Source organism: Sciurus carolinensis, chromosome 3 (genome assembly GCF_902686445.1).
Source record: "Sciurus carolinensis chromosome 3, mSciCar1.2, whole genome shotgun sequence".
Classification (NCBI taxonomy): domain Eukaryota; kingdom Metazoa; phylum Chordata; class Mammalia; order Rodentia; family Sciuridae; genus Sciurus; species Sciurus carolinensis.
This window is the reverse complement of record NC_062215.1, coordinates 23,257,942-23,275,766: the sequence shown is the minus strand read 5'-3', so window position 1 is coordinate 23,275,766 and position 17,825 is coordinate 23,257,942. Positions and strand designations below refer to the sequence as shown.

Here is a 17,825-nt window from a genome sequence, read left to right as displayed (position 1 = left end):
CATCATATTGCCAAATGGTGTTCACAGCTGTCAGTCCTGGGATTGAACCCAGGGGCACTCAACCACTGAGCCACATCCCCAGCCCTTTTTATATATTTTGAAAGAGGGTCTCACTAAATGGCTGACTTTAAACTCAATCCTCCTGCTTTAGCCTCCCCAGCTGCTGGGACAGCATGCACCCCTGCACCTGGTGTCAGCCCTAATCTTAGATTTATAATTTCCTTGGGGACTTTGTCTTAATTGAAGCTGAAGATGGGGGTTATGAGGACCTCCTCTTAGAAATCCCTTGGAAAGTGGGAAGAACAAATATTTCAGGACAAGAATGGGCTTGACAGTGTTTGCTCTTAGTCTCATTTATGGAAGTAAAATACTAGGAGGGGGCAGGGGGCACCCAGATTTGAACCAGAGACCTCTTGATCTGCAGTCAAATGCTCTACTCCCACACCCTACTAAAATTCTCTTTCCTTGTCCAGTTATGGTGACTCAATACACCCACACTAGAGCTCTGGCAAGCTTTGTGTTCTGAAGCCTCACCTTCTTAGAATCCATCATCTGCTTTAACTTCTGAATGCCAATAAACTGGGTGGGGACCTTTAAAAAACTACATCCTGTAAACTAGCTGAAAAGGAAACTGGCAGAGCACAAGCAGAGCATCCTGGGTATTCTCTGTCAGAATCCTTGGGCTAAAGAGCAACCCAGAAGCCAGGTCCTGTGGCACATACCTGTAATCCCAGTGATTTGAGAAACTGAGCAGGAGGTTGAGACAGGAGGATCTCAAGTTTGTAGGTCAGCCTCAGCAAATCAGTGAGACCTTCTCTCCAAATAAAAATAAAAAGGACTGGGGGTGTAGTTTCATGGTAGAATACCCTGAGTTCAATCCCCAGTACTAAATAAATAAAAAGCACCTTAGTATCACCTTTTTCTCTCCCTGCCACTTGATGACTTGAGAGTAGAAAGGAGATCTGAATGTTGGCTTTGTTTTGCTTTTTTTGTTTTGTTTTGTTTGGGTACTAGGGATTGAACCCAGGGGCACTTTTCCTTCGAGCTATATTCCCAGCCCTTTATATTCTTTGAGATAGGGTCTTACTAAGTTGCTTAGGGTCTCACTAAACTGCTGAATTTTCAATCCTCCTGCCTCAGTCTTCCAAGTTGCTAGGATTACTAGCATATACCACCATGCCTGGCAAGATCTCAATTTTCTGAAAGGAATGATGACAGATTAGGAATTCCTCCTCAGGGAAACCAAGGTCCAAGCCCTTTGGTCCCACTGCCCTCTGTTCTTCATAGAACCAGTACGCAGTTTCTGACTTCATACTGCTTCTGATCTGCTACTGATACCTGGGAAGTGTTTCATTGAAGGTTAAGAGTGAGGTTTCCAGGGATGGAGGCAGGGGTAGCTCAGTGGCTGAGTGCTGGTCTAGCATGTACGGGACCTGGGTTTAATCCAAAACAAAACTAGTATGGTTCCTTCTGATCATGCCAGCAAATGAGAACTGCGGCCTCTCAGTGGCATGGAGTGCTAGGATGTAGGCCCAAGAAGCCCTGGTTCCTCTCTGCTCTCCAGAGGCAGAGAAGCTGAGGACAGAGGAGCTCATTTGTCCCCCTCCTCCAACCTTAGGGGAGAAACTGCACACACTTGGAGACACAAATAAAATTTTTTAATATAAAATATCATTGAGAGTTCATATAAACATCTTTCTTAGAAATTCAGGTCAAAGGCTGTAAAAAGGGAGCAATGCTGTCAGAAGAGAGGGAATTGGGTGATCTCCCCGAAGACAGATGTGTGATGGCGGAGGGATGGGGTGTTACGGCGGTAGCCAAACCTACCGTTGAACCCCATGGTCGGCTTCAAATTGGCATTGTAGTGGTCATGCCCGGTCACCTGCTGGAGGGAATGCCCTTGGGGCAGAGACGGAGGCTGAACCATCATGCAGCACCTCTTGCTTTCCCCATTCCCATAGGCTGGAATGGAGTGCCCATTGTCACTCCACTCCCCATGCCCAGAGCTAAATATTCACTCCTCAAGGGTCCTGATCCTCTTGACTGAAAAGCCAAGGACTGGTGAAGCCCAGGCAACAGCAGCTTCCTACAAATCAAACCCCACACCAGGAAGACTGGCAGGAGGATCCTGACTACATGTATTGTGGCGGGAAGGGCCAGAGGCTTCGGAGCTTAGCTGAACTTGCCTTGTTCCCCAGAGATGTGAGAATTTTTTATCCTTGCCTCTGACCCGTATGGAGAAAAGAAATGAGATCAATTTGGCCAAATGATGCAAAGGACCACATGAGTAGCATGTGGCCGAAGGATGGTGGAGTGGGGGTGGAGGTAGGGTGCACACTGCCAGAAAAATCTCTCGGCCTTCCCTTTTCCATTGTTGCTATCAAGCCTGGAAAATAAGACACGGTCTGCTCAGGGAGTAATGCGGGGGACACGGGCATTTGAGTGAACAGAGAGAAATCTCAGATCCAGCTCAGTCCTTCTTAGCAAATCATTTTCATGCAACATGTCTGTTTCCCCAGCAGTAACCTGGGGATAGTGTGAGGGTAAAAGACACCTGGCATACAGGAGGAAGTGCTCACATGAGTAGAAAACCTGGGAGGATGCAATTCCTGGGCCTCTTTCCCCCAGGCCTCCCTGTGACCTGCTTTTTCTCTCTAAATTGTGGGGTGCATACTACTCTTAGTGGGACCATGTGACACTGGACAGCGAGATGGCACTTGCCTGCCCCTGCCCAGTTTCTTCTGTTGAGATATCTCTGTCCTTGCCCGAAAATGTGGAAATAATCTACTATCCAGCCATCCCTTCCTGTACCGCCATGATCCTGAAAACAAGGAAGAAAATATAGAAGACTGTCAGATATCATGTCCAGAAGTATACAGTGCAAATCCCTGGGGCTTGTTGAGAAAGAGATTAGAGTCGGGGGTAACTGGTGACAGATTAGATATACTTAATGACCAGTGTGCAGTACAAGAGCTTGCAGTGTAGGGCTCAGCGTCTTCTCTTCTGCCACACATACTGGATTCTAACTCCAGCTTTGCCCTAGCAAGCTGTGACCCTGGGTCAATTGCACAACTTTTTTATCTGGACCTTTGGTTTCCTCATCACTAAAAGGAGGGTTGCGATGAGATTCAAGTTATTTAGTTAAGATAAAGGGCCTGGCATAGTACAGACTTCATACACATCATCTTTATTTAAAAAAAATAATGGCAACCACAAATGGTGGGGGAGGTTGTTTCTTTTGGGTACTGGGGATTTATCCCAGGGGCAATTTACCACTGAGGTACCTCCCCAGCCCCTTTTATTTTTTATTTTGAGGCAGGATCTCACTTAGCACCTCTTTAAGTTGCTGAGGCTGGCCTGGAACTTGTGATCCTCCAGGTTTCAGAGTCGCTGAGTACAGGTGGTGTCACACAACTGCACAATTTTTGGTACCAATGATTGAACCGAGGGACACTTAACCACTGAGCCACATCCCCAGTCCTCTTTATATTTTACTTAGAGACAGGGTCTTGCTAAGTTGCTTAGGGCCTTGCTAAGGTGCTGAGGCTGGCTTTGAACTTGCAATCCTCCTCCTGCCTCAGCATTCCGAGCCACTAGGATTACTGGAGTGTGCTACCACACCCGGCACACAAATGGTAGTTTTGACGATTAAAGAATATCTTAAAAATCAAGCATGCAGGGCAGGCAACATAGTGAGGGAGGACCCCCGCCCCAACCCATCGAGAAAAAAAAAAAAAAAAAAAAAAAAAAAAAAAAAAAAAAAAAAAAAGGCAGCATTACTGGGTAAAAAATGGAGCATTGGCCACCAGACTAAGAATCTTATGTCCCTGGAAATTGCTGCTGGTTCAGGTGGTTTGGGGAGTCCTCAGAATACGCAGGGTGGGGTGTTCCTCCCACTTCTGCCCAGGAGAGCGAGCCCCACTCCTGAAACTGTGACTACCTAGGACCGCAGACTCCTCGCCCACGGGTCAAGACTGTTCCCTTTATCTTGCTCAAGGTCACAGGTTGTTTTTGCGGTTTTGGAGGATTTGCAACGTGAGGTCACTCTAAAGAGCAGGCCTGTGGAGTCACAAAGGACAATGAAACGGATTCACTTAAGAAAGGAAGACTTTGAAAGCCCTATTCCCTTGTCACAGACACCTGAAATGCGGCTCAGGGGTAGAAGGGGTTCCTGTGAGCTCAGTGATCTTGTGCTCAGTACCTGCCTCCGCCCTCGATCACTTGCAGCTAACAGCCCGGGGGTGGGGTGGAAGGGGAGGCCTCCTCTGCGCTGAGAGCGCAACCGTGACTGGCCATGACTCTCGGATTTGCGGAGGTGCGAATCTGGGAAATCCGTGCGCCACCAGGGTAGCAATCACAGGCTCCTCCAGAAAGCTCCCAGCTCCCGTACCTGGTGAGTTTTCCGCAAAATGGGTGGAACCACGTGGCTCTGGAAGTACCGGCGGGCATGGTAGTCCTGCTGTGCGTTGTAGGGCGGAATCGCAGACCACAGTTTGGGTTTCGTGTAGCCGTAGGCGCGAGCCACTGTGCTCACTGCTACCCCATCCAAAATAAAACCCTTCTCCAGCCGCAGAGGACAATCGTAAAAGCGCGCCATCCCAACTTCCGTGGACTCTTTGGGTCTTTCTGGTGGAAATGAGGGCCCTTGATGGGGAGTTCCCCGGCGCATTGTTACGTGGTGACAAGGACTCCCTCTGCGACACAAACCCTATTGTCCCCCTCACCCTGCATTGACGGGGTAGGTGGGGAAAGTTGCTTGCATATAGTCCTGAGATGGACTATGCAAGAGATGGACACTGAAGCGGGGAGTACATTGCTTGAATGTGGGAGGTTTGAGAGCATTCCGACTCTCAAAACTTAAAAAATTTTTCTTTAAGGTGGGTCCTCTGCCCCCATGCTGATTACACTATCCCCAGCTGAAGTCCATTGCAAAGTCCTAAAACTGACCAAGGGTTTCAGAAAGCTATCAACTCACAACTTGAAGCTTAGAAAGCTTTTCCAAATCCAGAGCCACACCTGTCTCCTGACCTCCAGTCAATCCACCTGGCACCCCACCCCAATTATTTTTTTGGTATTGGGGTTTGAATTCAGAGGTGCTTTATCACTGGACTCTACCCCAGTCCTTTGAGAGAAGGCCTTGCCAAATTGCAGAGGCTGGCCTCAGACTTGTAATCCTTCTGCCTCATCCTTCAGAATTGTTGCGATTACAGGCAAGGGCCAACCTCTCCAGTCCCCATTATTCTTACTCATTCTCTTAAACAAACAAAAAAGAATAGGCCCATGGCAGCGGTGGTTCATACCTGTAATCCCAGTGATTTGGGGATCTGCAGCAACAGATCTCAAGTTGAGCCCGCCTCAGCAATTCGATGAGGCCCTGAGCAGCTTGGTGAAGAGTCTCAAAAAATTAAAAGGGCTTGGGTGTATAGCTCAGTAATAAAGCACCCCTGGGTTCAACCCCCAGTACAAAAAAACAAAAACAAGACCAAACATGTGAACACACTGACATATTTTTCATCTAATTTCTTACATATAGGATGTAAAAAAATATTGTTTTTATGACTACTGGTGATCCCCTTTTTAATATCCCCAACTCCCCTCCCAAAACAAACCCTTAGCACCTTCTACAAAATTATTTGCACCTCACTACTTAACCTCATTTGATTGATGACAACAGGTTCAAGAAAGGATTTGCTGTGAGTTTTTTTGGTACCAAGAGTTGAACCCAGGGGCACTTAACCAGAGCCACATCCCCAGCCTTTTTAAAATTTATTTATTTTTTAATTGCTAAGCCTCACTAAGTTTCTGAGACTGGCTTTGAATTTATGATCCTCCTACCTCAGCCTCCCAAACTGCTGGGATTACAGGTATGCACCACTGCACCCAGCTTTTATATGCACTGTTAATATCGTCATCATGAGCAAGCAGGAGACCCTGGGTTCAAGCCCCAGCACAGCAAAAAAAAAAAAAAACTGTCATCATGAAAATGTGTTCTTGCACATTAGGAAAAGGTCACTTTGAAGGACCGCCACAGGTGGGGCACAGTGGTGCATGCCTGTAATCCAGTGACCCAGGAGGCTGAGGCATGATTACCAATTCAAAGCTAGACAGGAATTTAGGGAGATCCTGCCTCAAAATAAAAAAATTAGGGCTAGGGTTTGTGGCTCAGTGGTAGAGCACTCGCCTAGTACATGAGGCGCTGAGTTCAATTTTCAGCATCACATATAAATAATTATGATAATACATTTGATATATTAAAATAAATTCACCAACTAAAAATTATATAAAAATTAAAACATGTATAAAAAATTTAAAGGGCCAGGAATGTGGCTTAGTGGTTAAGTACCCCAATACAAAAAAATCGATGCAGTCAATACACGTACAAACAAGTGCAATGGCATATGCCTTTAATTCCAGTGACTCCAGAGGCTGTCCTCCTGAATTTACCTAAACATGAGTCACATCCCCACCCCTTTTTATGAAAGGATCTTGCTAAGTTGCTTAAGTCTTCACTAAATTGCTGGGGCTGATTTTAAACTTGAGATCCTCCTGCCTTAGCCTCTGAAGTCACTGGAATTATAGGAGTACACAACTGTGACTGGCTCAAGGACCTGTCTTAAAATAAAAAAGGGACAGGGATGTATTTCAGCGGTCAAAACACCACTGGGGTTCAATCCCCAGTGGTAGTGGAATTTGTGGTGGCTAAATTAGGGGTATTGAAGTTCAGAAGCAGAGCAGGCTCCTAGTGTGCATAAAAGCCTTGGGTTTGAACCCCAGCACCAAAAACTAATAAAACCACAGGTGGGACAACTATGATCAAGTAGTCCATGAAGACAGTAAGCCACGTGTGATGCCAAGAGACTATACTCAAATGTCTTGGGAGGCTGAGGCAGGAGGATATCAAGTGCAAGGCCAACCTAGGCAACTAAAGAGAGACCTGGTCTCAAAGTAAAAAAATAAAAAGGACTGGGTATGTAGCTCAATGGTAGGTGTGCCCCTGGGTTCAAACACAAAAAGGAAATATAGCAACTGTAAATTGCCAAAAGTTCTGTAAGCACACAGAAAGCAAGGACTGTATCTTCACACATGCCCAGTTTGTATTTAACAGTTTCTTGTCAAGAAAAAGCAAAGAAATAAACAGGCAAGCAGTGGGAGAAATAACTTCCTTTTTTTTTTTTTGGGTGCTGGGGATGGAACTCAGGGCCTTGTGCTTACAAGGCAAGCACTCTACCGGCTGAGCTATCTCCCCAGCCCCAGAGAAACCACTTCTTAATAGACATTATTTTTACAAACACACTGGAGAATCATGCAATGCTGCCCGCATTGGAAGCAATCCTGGGCCACAAGTCTGCACACTCCTTTGCAACTGGTCCTGTGATGGCAGATCCTGCATTTAAAAAAAAAAAAAAAAAAAAAAAAAAAAAAAAAAGACAAAAACAGGTGAGACAGAGGGTCCTTGCCTGTACGTTTAGACCAGAGTTAAATCACTAGCACCCACCCTCAGATATCTATGAATGACATGGAGTGTTTTCTTACCTTTCATCTCGCCCTTATTGTTTACTATGACCCCTGCATTATCTTCAAAATAAAGAAAAACACCGTCTTTTCTCCTGTATGACTTTCGTTGTCGAATTACCACTGCTGGATGTACTAAGGGGGAGAAAGGACAGCAGTCATTAACCTGTCAATGCTAGCACAGAAACAAGCAACATATTTTTCGGGACAGAAGGTATCCCCATCGTTAGCTTTTCAGTTCCTAAAGGGGCAAGAGACAATGCAAACACCAATCATCCTTTCGCATTTTCTATTATGCTAAGTGAAATAGGACAAGCCCAAAAAACCAAAGGCCGAATATTTTCTCTGGTAAGTACATGACACTACATAATGATGGGGGGTGGCGGGGGAAGGGAAGAATGAAGGAACTTTGCATGGTGTGGACGAAAAAGGGGTGGGAGGGGGTGGGGATGGAAAAACAGTAGAATGAAACACAGAATTACCCCATATATATGTATGATTACATGAATGGTGTGAATATACATTGTGTACAACCATAGAAATGAAAAGTTGTACCCCATTTGTGTACAATGAATCAAAATGTGTCTGTAAAAAAAAAAAAAAAAAAAAACCTGAGGCTGAAGAAACAGCTCACGTTGGAGAACGCTCACCTAGCATGCGCAAGGGCCACAGTTCGAATCCCTGGTGCCTCAGAGGAAAAAAAAACAAAAACAAAAAAACCTGCCAGCATTTTCTTAAAACATATTCAATTTGTACTCTTTTGGAGGGACAAATAGTAACAAACTTGTTAAGCACTGTCTACACTTTACCTAACCTGTGGGTACTATTAAGATCCCAACAAAGTATTGGGGACCACAGTGAAAGGTCAAGCTATTGGCCCCTCATCAAGCAATATTCTACACAGTATATATTTCCCCAAACTACATTTAAAAGTATAAATACCTTCATCTAAAACTTACTGTTTCCAAGAATTCATTGGAATTGATAACTGATTTAATTTTGGTAACTAAGGATCGATCCCAGGGCATTTTACTACTGAGCTACATCCCCAGTCTTTCCATTTGAGACAGGGTCTCACTACATTGCTAAGGCTGGCCTTGACCTTGCAATCCTCCTGCCTCAGTCTCCCAAGTTGCTGGTATTAGAATCATTTACCAATGTGCACAGCAATAAAAATTTATTAACCACGTGTCTGTCAGCTTTTACAAATACCAACTCATTTACATGCCAGTATTCCCAAAGAAAACCTGTAACTGCCAGTGTGCATGTGCACACACTCCTTGAATATACCAAGTACATTCAGAATCCTGACCATACTCTACTTTATGACTTTCTAACTATTTAACTGTAGGTGATATATATGCATGTGTCTGCAGTACTGGGGATCTAACCAAGGGCCTCATACACACTAGAGAAGTGCTCTACCACTGAGCTCTATCCCAGCACTTTTTAAAAAATTTTAATATGACAGGGTCAAAGTTGCCCAAGCTGTCCAAACTCAGGATCTTCCTGCCTCAGCCTCCTCAGTGGCTAGGGTTACAGCCATGTGGCACCCTGCCTGGCTATATATGTTGGCCCAATAAAACAAAAACTTGGAAGCAGTCTAACTAGCCTGTGGCACAGGTATAACAGAAAGCTGTGCAACCACTCAAACTTATCTAAATATAGCTTCTTACATACAAGACAGTTAATTGTGAAGCAAGAGCAGGTTCTGGGATGGCAATGGTGCAAATACAAAATCTTTATGTGTAGCTGGACATGCAGGTACATGCCTGTAATCTGTCACTTGGGAGGCTCTCAAGTTCAAGCAAGTTCTTAGCAACTTAGGGACACCCTATCTCAAAAATCGTAAAAAAGAAAAAGGAAAAGGGGTATGTTACACAGTGGCTAAGCCCCACTAGGTTCAATAGCCAGTACAAAAACAAAACTCACCTACCCGCACTAGGGCTTAAGATACAGATCTTGACTAGCAAGTATCAGGTTCTGGGTTCAATCCCTAGCAACACACACACACACACACCCCTATCTGCACTAAGGTCAAAGACACTCCCAGATCCTCAGGATGAATCACCACCATGAGGTGCTTGAGAAAACTACTGAATTACATACAGTTGTGTTTAAAATTTGACAGATATCAGCTCAGACCTCAAGTTACTGAATATTCTGGAGTTTGAAATTTTTTTTAAGGTAATTAATTAAGGCTAGGGATGAAGACTGGTGGTAAAGTACTTGTCCAGCATGCACCAGGCTGTGAATTCAATCAAATTCCACAATCAATCAAATTCCATTTTCACAAAAAATATATATTCTATTTTCACATTCAGAACCAAACACTGGAAATACGAAGACACAGATTCTGTTTTTTAAGGCCAAGTACCAGACAAAGGTAACTAATTTCCAGTTCTGCCCCCACTTTCTATATTTTTGTACCTGTTGTGGGTATAAATGTGTCCATTTGGCAGGCACAAAAATAAAAAATCAAAGACATTAACAGAATTATAAATTCACAAATATTATTATTAAAACCATTAAGTGCTTATCTCTGGTCTGTCCCACCACTGACTTGAGACCAACATTATATCCTGCTACCAACTCATCCATCCAGTAAGGGTTGTATGCTCTGCTCTTCTCTGATAGCTCCCCAGACCACCAGTCAGACCCAGGAAGTGTTCTGAGGAGTAAAAGGTCTTGCAGATGCATCCTTGTCCCCCCACAAAGTAATCAACACTTAGTCACAACCTGAGAGCTACCATGCCCAAGTGGTATACACAGTTCTGATCAAAAAATGTAATTCCCTGGATGTGGTAGGACACGCCTGTAATCCCAGTGGCTCAGGAGACTGAGGCACTAAGTAACTCAGTGAGACCCTGTCTCTAAACCCAGATAGCACAAGTGGGAAGTGCCCTGAGGTCTATCCTTTTAATTCATACACTGGTGGGAAGATTTTGTGGGGCAGGCCATGATCAAGTAATTGACTGACTCAAGCAGCAAGTTTAAAAGCATATCTGAAATTTTGTGTTCACCTAGTGCTAGTAATAGAAACAGATGCTCAGCACCTCACAACTATCTGAAAAAAATGGGAGTATCATTATTCCCATTATTAACAACAAAAAAGGGGCAGGGGATATAGCTCAGTAGGAAGAGTGCTCGCCTCACATGCACAAGGCCCTGGGTTCAATCCCCAGCACCACACAAAAAATGTGGTAAGGTAAATATTAAAACTGTGATCTCACCTGCTCTAGATCTAAGCTGCACATATTCACTAAGTACCACTTTATATATTTGTAGCCAGGGAATCAGCAATGAATTAAAGACCTTTTCTTATAGACCTTTATAGGTAGTGTACATTTGCCTAATTAAGTAAGTTAAGGAAGTGGCAGGTTAAATAAGCCAGGACCTCAGTTTACGTAGGAAGAACTTAAGTACGAAAGTGACAAGATGCTCCCAAGAGACTGAGGCACTAAGTAACTCAGTGAGACCCTATCTATAAACCCAGTTTAGAGTTTCAGATATTTATCTCACACTGCATCTGAAAGGAAAGCAAGCATTTAGAGGCCTTCAGAACATAAAATTAACGTTCCATTTTCCAATAAGTGGAGAAGAACCTCAATTATCCACAAGGAGGTGAGTATCCACATCTACTCACCCTTCTTTCTGAGCTCTGGTTTGCCCTTCTTGACTGTGGCCATCACCATGTCACCCACACCAGCAGCAGGAAGTCTGTTCAGCCGTCCCTTGATCCCCTTCACAGAGATGATATACAGATTTTTGGCTCCTATAAAAAGATATACAGAAAACCAATTTTTTGAGGGCCCATCAGGCATAACTACCCATATAAAATTCAAGTACTTCCAAAGACTCCCTCCACAATGCCCGAAGCAATTACTCCCCAAGGTGGAAAGGAAATCGTCGTGTCACACCACCGATTGAAGCAAAACAACACAACATGCTGCCACTTCACCCAAAAGCGGTGTTTTATTCTGCCCCTTCTTGACGGCTCGATGGGTCATTAACAAAAGGCCCACTGAGTGCTTTTAAAAGGGGAGCGTAGCAGCGGTTCAGCCAAAGGCCTCACCTGTGTTGTCAGCACAATTGATCACTGCTCCTACCGGAAGACCCAGGGAAATCCGGAATTTTGCACCGGAGGATCCACCACGTCCTATGGATAAGAATGGAAACAAGATAAAGTGGTCACCATGCAGACAGTTTCGAAGTTCCCTTTATTTTTTTCTCTCACCTGGGATTCCTTCCACGTACGCCCTCCCCACGTGCCACCCGGTTCTCACGGAATACACCCGATTCCTCACCATTACCATCCTTTCGTCGAGATTAAGGGGCCTGGACGACTCAATCCTCGCTCCACCTTTCACAACACGCAGTTCCTCCGGCAAGGTGGAAAAGGGCACAAGTCGCCCGAGCCGGGGTCTGACTCAAGTCAACTGTCCCCCCACTACTGTAGCTCTTCGCGGAGCGAGTCCACTGGGTTCGTTCTAGAATCATGTCCAGATCCGGCCAGCTGAACGATCCAGCTCCCCCACCCGGCCACTTTGAGGACTCTTCCAGCCCTCTCACAGCCCACCTCCTTTTCCTCCCTGGCCCGGAGAAAAGCAAAGCGCCCTGGCTGCCCAAGGCCGCCGCTTCCGGAAAGGCCAGCAGCCACCTTGAGACGGATGGAATAGGATGTCCTAAAGTCAAAAACTCACCTCGCTTCGACATCTTGAACGCCGGAAAAGGACGGAAAGGAAGTAGACACAAAGGACACTGGGATATGAACTTGATGCCCCGCCTATTCTCACCACGTGACTGAGGGCTAGCTAGTTAAATCTGCTTCCTCGCTCAGGGCGCTGCCTGATTACGTAATCAGTTCTGTAGCTCTAGCTGAGTGGGAGGTGGGAGGTGGTGAGGTTGAGGTTTGCAGGAGCAAATGGGACTCGAGGCTCCTGGCTAAGGAGTTCGAAAGTAGCTGGGGACACGGACCTATTGATCTGTTAGCTTACTCAGCACACTCTTTTGAGCACTTCGTACATACCGAGCACTTTTCCGGATAGTAAGGATTCAAAAGTAATTCAAGCAATTTGTGTTATGTGGGGATACGCAGGACAGAGGGCTGGGGGTGGGGCAAGAGCAAGCGCCAAAAGGTTTCTTTGGGTTGTGGTACAACTGAGAACTGCTACTAAAGCGCTACAGATCGTTGGGTCTTTGTGTATTTGGAATCATACCATTCAACTTTTTACATGCATTGCTTTTTAAATTACCTATTGCCACAGCTTCAACTTCCCCCGGTTTTCTTTGACTTTTTTCCTTCTGTGGTTACATTCATTCAAGTGTTCATTGACATTCTAGCCAGGGCGTACATCAGATTACATCAGGGAACATAATAGACCAAATAGAGCAAGACATTATTATTTTTTAATCTTAAATGCAAGGACTTATCTAGAAATTGCAAAGGCAGGATCTATTCACATGATTCACAATGGAATTCCAAAAAATTAACATTCTGGCTCTTATGGAGCTTTCATTCTGACTGTGGAAGTGGAGGCAGAAAATCCTAACCCCAGCCCAATAGATGGTAGACACAAAATCCTAACCCTAGCCCAATAAATAATAATTTTTAAAAATTGTATGTAGTATTGTAGATGGGGCTAAGTATTATGAAAAAAGAACAGAGAAAATGATCAGGAGGTGGGGAGGCAAATTCCAAAAATCAAATAGGCAGGGTAGGCTTCTTTGAAATTGACATTAGAGCACAGACTTGAAGGGGAGTGATTTACTTATCTGAACGCAGGTCCAGATAGAGCCAAAGGCTAATGAAAAGCTGGAAGGCAGGAGTGAGTCTGAATCTTATGAGAACCAGCGGGGAAGGCGAGTTACAGGAGAATAGTTGGAGAAAGGGTCAGTAGTAATGAAACAAATGAAAAATAGTAAAGTATTTTTCAAAAGACGTCCTAGAGCTGGGCAGGGTGGGCCACGTCTGTAACCCCAGCAGTTTGTTGGGATACTGAGGCAGGAAGCTCTTGAGTTCAAAGCCAGTTTCAGCAATTTAGTGAGGCACTAAGCAACTCAGTGAGACCCTGGCTCTAAATAAAATACAAAAAAAGGACTGAGGACATGACTCAATGTTTAAATGCCCCCAGTTTAATCCGTGGTACCAAAAAAAAAAAAAAAAAAAAATCCTAGAAATGAATCACATACAGCTTTGAAACCAGTATCAAATTGTGGCATTTACTTTGTGAAATGGGAAACTGAAGCCAGAATTAAGGACAGGTAGTTAGTGTAGAAATAGAAAATCGGGTCAATTCGAGGAAATGAAGCCATGAAGCCATCTGCCTTTGGAAGTTGGAGACTGCCCCTGGAAGAATGGAATGTCAAAGATCTCCGGAGCCCATTGATTACCAAATTTACCTGCCTTTATCAAGGACTGCAAACAAGGAGCTGCTAATTAATGCCCCCTGGCCCTTACCCGCCTGAATCACCTTGGCCCTCCCCCTGCCCTTGGCTTCTCACTTATGCAAAACCGGGCCTAGTCATGAAGGCAGGAAGGAGAGATAAGGGGGGAAAGAACTGGAGAACAAAAGAGACTTTAACCTATAAAAGATGCAGGGTGTGCTCACTTCTTGGGACTTTAGAACATCAGCCATGGCCCCCTTCTCCCTGCCGGGAGAAGTCTGTATTATTCCCTTTAAATAACCTGCTTAATATGCTTGCCTTGGCGTGCTTCTCTAGTGCTTAATCTTCAACATTAGAAGAAGCAGAACTCGTCACCGGTAAACGGCGGTATCAAAACTATAGCCTGATTTTAAGCAGAGGAGGAACAGGATCTGACTATATTTCAGAATATAAGAGACCTCTTAGAGAGCTATTGCCCCGGAAAGAAGGGACTGATAGTTTGGATTAGAATAGTAGCAGTGCAGACAATGTAATGTGGTCCAATTGTGGATGTGTTTTGGATGTGGAGGCAACAAAATATGGACTGTTAAAGAGTCAAGATGTTTTCAAGAGTCAGGCATGATGGTGCATGCCTGAAATCCCAGCAGCACAGGAAGATCATAAATTCAAGGCCAGCTTCAGCAATTTAACGAGGCCCTAAGCAACTTAGTGAGACCCTGTCTCAAAATTAAAACAACAACAACAAAAAATTTTTAAATGACCTGGGGATGTAACTGGGGATGTAGCTCAGTGATAAAGTGCCTCTGGATTAAATCTTCAGAACACACACCCACACACAAAATGTTTTCAAGACCTCAGTTCTGAGCATTTGGAAGATGGTACTCAACCCATATGGGGAAGACTATGGAGCAACATCTGTTTTTCCTTTTTAAAAATTTTTTGTTTGTAGCTGGGTGTGGTGGCGCATGCCTGTAACCCCAGCAACTTGGGAGGATAAGGCAGGAGAATTGCAAGTTTAAGATCAGCCTTGGCAATTTAGCAAGGCCCTAAGCAATTTAGCAAGATCTTATCTCAAAAAAAAAGGACTGGGGATGTGACTCAGTGGTTGAGTGTCCCTAGGTTCAATCTCCATTACCAAAAAAATAAAAAAATAAATAAAGTGGTTTTTATGTGTGTGTCTGTTACTGGGAACTAAATCCATGGATTAGGCCCAGGGTCTTGCCATGCTAAGCAAGCACTCTACCACTGAGCTATATCCCCAGTCTATTAGTTTCTTTTTTTAGGAACTGGGTTTTTGTTTGTTTGTTTGCAGTACTGGGGATTAAAACGATGGGCCTCAGTGAATGCTGGGCAAGTGCTCTACTGCTGAGCTATATCACAAGAACTTTTTATTATGTTTTGAGACCGGGTCTTGTTAAATTGCCTAGACTGGGCAAGAAAATTAGGTACAATGTAATAATATTGAGAGGAGCATCCTCTAAATCAGTGGTTGAATTATGGTATGGAGACTATCAGATGTCTGTGAGACCCTTTTGGTGCAGAACTAAAATGGATTTTAGTGCAGAGAAAAGGATCACAAGTTGTCAAATATGCAGATCCCTTGCCTCAGTGTCCTAAATTGCTGGGATTACAGGTGTGTACCACCATGCTGTTTTTAAATTACATCTTAAAAATGAAAAATAATTGTATTTTCCCAAAGAAAAGTGATATGTTAACAAGAGTGACTTTGTTTTACCTTTTTTCCCCTTTAAATCCCTTTAACATCTGGTTTAATGAAAAACAGGTGTTTTTTTCCTTCTTTTTTTCTACATCTAATCTGTTGTGATATATACCATGTAGCCTCCGGAAAGCAACTCTGTATGCTCACGGAATAAGCAGTGAAATAGGTAAGTATGTCAGTATTAGTTTGAGAATAACCCATTTTTCTGTACTGAAAGGGTCTCAGATATGTGAGGGTCTCCACAGCATAAATCACAAGCCACTGATTCAGAAGAAGCTTCTCCCAAAGCCCAATGCCATCATATTGTACCTAATGTTCATAAGTTGATCTAGATACTAGAATATGAGGTATATTCTTGGTATTTGCCTTCCATCTTAAAAGTGAAGGTATGAGGGGGCACCTGGATTTGAACCAGGGACCTCTTGATCTGCAGTCAAATGCTCTACCCCTGAGCTATACCCCCTCTGCCACAGAAAGGGAGCTTACCTCTTAAATGCAGTGTTTACTGGCCAGCTATTGCCTCCAGTGATTGAAAATAGTTTGGTATCTATGATAAACTGTGTTAGGTTTTCTGGGATGATACCAAAGAACCAAGAGAAGATCGCAAAGGCAATCCTGACCCAAGCCAGGAGGAGAAAGTTGACTCTTATTCAGGCTGGAAGATTTGAAGTTCCTGGGAGAACGTGCAGTAGGATGTCTCTCTTACATCACTACTACTTTTTCTACCTCTGACTTCTGAGGATTCTTCAGGTCTAATTTCCCTCCTTCCTACCTGCAACCTCAGCTGTATTGAATACCCAGCATACAATACTGTGCTCACAAGAGGAAGTGTTTCCCTGTCTTTTTTAGACCCTCTCTGCTCCCAGGTCGACTTGTCCCCATTTATTCCATTCTCTCCTGCATTTTTCATCAGTCCCCCTCCCCTGTCTCCTTCAACATCAAATTTTCTCCTAGATAGGAAAATTCTTAACTCTTCTTTCAATGGTGATCTGCCCATTTCTTCTTTCTCACTTGAATTTTTAAGAAGCCTATGACTTTGATATGGCTTGGTGGTGCACACCTGTGATCCCAAGCTAATCAGAGGCTGAGATACGAGGATTTCAAGTTCAAGGTCAGCTCTAGCAGTTAGAGAAACACTGTCTCAAAGTAAAATATATATTAAAAAAAAAAGAGGACTGGGGATTTAACTCAGTGGTAGGTAGAGCACCCCGATTTCAATTTACAGTACTGCAAAAGAAAGTCTACAACTTAATTTCTCCAACATTCAGCTTTTTGGTTTTTTTTTTTTTTTTTTTTTTGTACTGGGAATCAAATCCAAGGCCTCTAGCATGCTAGCAGGGCAAGTACTCTACCATTGAGCTACATAATCTCCCTCACCCTTGTTTCCCTCATTATCAACTACCTGTCTCAGAAGTTCTGCTCTCTGCATTTGTTTTTTGACTTTGGGGAATATTTTTCTCTTCTTTTGGCACTAGGGATTGGACCCAGGGGTGCTTAACCTTGGAACCACATCCCCAGCCCTTTAAGCTACTGAGGCTGTCATGAAATTGCTGAGGCTGACTTTGAATTTGTCATCCTCCTGTTTCAGCCTCCCAAGTTGCCAGATTACAGGCATGTGCCACCAGGATGGGTTTGGGTGTGTGTTCACTTGGCATATGTATCTTATATCTCCAGTTAGACTGTATGTTTCTTTTCTATTCTATTATTATTATTATTATTATTATTATTATTATTATTATTATTTTAGTATCAAGGATCAAATCCAGGGTGCTTAATCACTGAGCCACATCCTCAGTGCTTTTTATTTATTTATTTATTTATTTATTTTGAGACAGGGTCTCTCTCAATTGCTGAGGCTGGCTTTGAACTTGCAATCCTCCTGCCTCAGCCTCCTGAGCTGCTGGGTTCATGGTTTGTTTGTTTGTTTCTTTTTTTTTTTTATTATTGTATACAAATGGGATACATGTTGTTTCTCTATTTGTACATGGAGTCAAGGCATACCATTTGTGTAATCCTACGTTTACATAGGGCAATGATGTTTGATTCATTATTTTTTTCCCTTCCCCCCACCCCTCCCACCCCTCTTTTCCCTCTATACAGTCCTTCTTTCCTTCATTCTTACCACACTCCTTATCCCTGACCCTAAACCTAACCCTAAACCTAATGCTAACCCCTCCCACTCCCCATTATATGTCCTCATCCGCTT

The 17,825-nt window shown here is 43.8% G+C and overlaps 2 protein-coding genes and 2 non-coding genes across 4 annotated transcripts; all 4 read right to left on the bottom strand.

The window, feature by feature from the left end:
• Window positions 1–1,641: 1,641 nt before the first annotated feature.
• Window positions 1,642–6,928, bottom strand: C3H17orf98 (chromosome 3 C17orf98 homolog). Its single transcript, XM_047546196.1, has 3 exons — window positions 4,391–6,928; window positions 2,722–2,821; window positions 1,642–1,899 (listed from the first exon to the last, which is right to left on the bottom strand). The coding sequence occupies exons 1-3, from the start codon at window positions 4,667–4,669 to the stop codon at window positions 1,742–1,744; spliced, it is 537 nt and encodes a 178-aa protein (XP_047402152.1). The 5' UTR covers window positions 4,670–6,928; the 3' UTR covers window positions 1,642–1,741.
• Window positions 6,929–7,070: 142 nt separating this feature from the next.
• On the bottom strand, window positions 7,071–12,286 carry Rpl23 (ribosomal protein L23). Its single transcript, XM_047546194.1, has 5 exons — window positions 12,216–12,286; window positions 11,588–11,671; window positions 11,159–11,287; window positions 7,534–7,647; window positions 7,071–7,384 (listed from the first exon to the last, which is right to left on the bottom strand). Exons 1-5 carry the CDS (start codon window positions 12,226–12,228, stop codon window positions 7,302–7,304), a joined length of 423 nt encoding a protein of 140 aa, XP_047402150.1. The 5' UTR covers window positions 12,229–12,286; the 3' UTR covers window positions 7,071–7,301.
• On the bottom strand, window positions 11,422–11,556 carry LOC124981545 (small nucleolar RNA SNORA21). The gene has a single exon (XR_007108055.1). It is a non-coding gene; the product is annotated as a small nucleolar RNA SNORA21 (small nucleolar RNA).
• Window positions 12,287–16,010: 3,724 nt separating the features above from the next.
• On the bottom strand, window positions 16,011–16,082 carry Trnac-gca (transfer RNA cysteine (anticodon GCA)). The gene has a single exon. It is a non-coding gene; the product is annotated as a tRNA-Cys (tRNA).
• Between the last annotated feature and the right edge of the window lie 1,743 nt (window positions 16,083–17,825).

Coding starts and splice junctions, on each gene's coding strand:
- C3H17orf98 (XM_047546196.1), bottom strand. CDS start 4,669: ATGCGCCGGGGAACTCCCCATCAAGGGCCCTCATTTCCACCAGAAAGA. Junction 2,822..4,390: donor TTTTGCGGAAAACTCACCAG/GTACGGGAGCTG, acceptor CCTTGTTTTCAG/GATCATGGCGGTACAGGAAG. Junction 1,900..2,721: donor AAGAAACTGGGCAGGGGCAG/GCAAGTGCCATC, acceptor CTCTGCCCCAAG/GGCATTCCCTCCAGCAGGTG.
- Rpl23 (XM_047546194.1), bottom strand. Junction 11,288..11,587: donor CAATTGTGCTGACAACACAG/GTGAGGCCTTTG, acceptor ATCTTTTTATAG/GAGCCAAAAATCTGTATATC. Junction 7,385..7,533: donor CAATAAGGGCGAGATGAAAG/GTAAGAAAACAC, acceptor TTTTAAATGCAG/GATCTGCCATCACAGGACCA.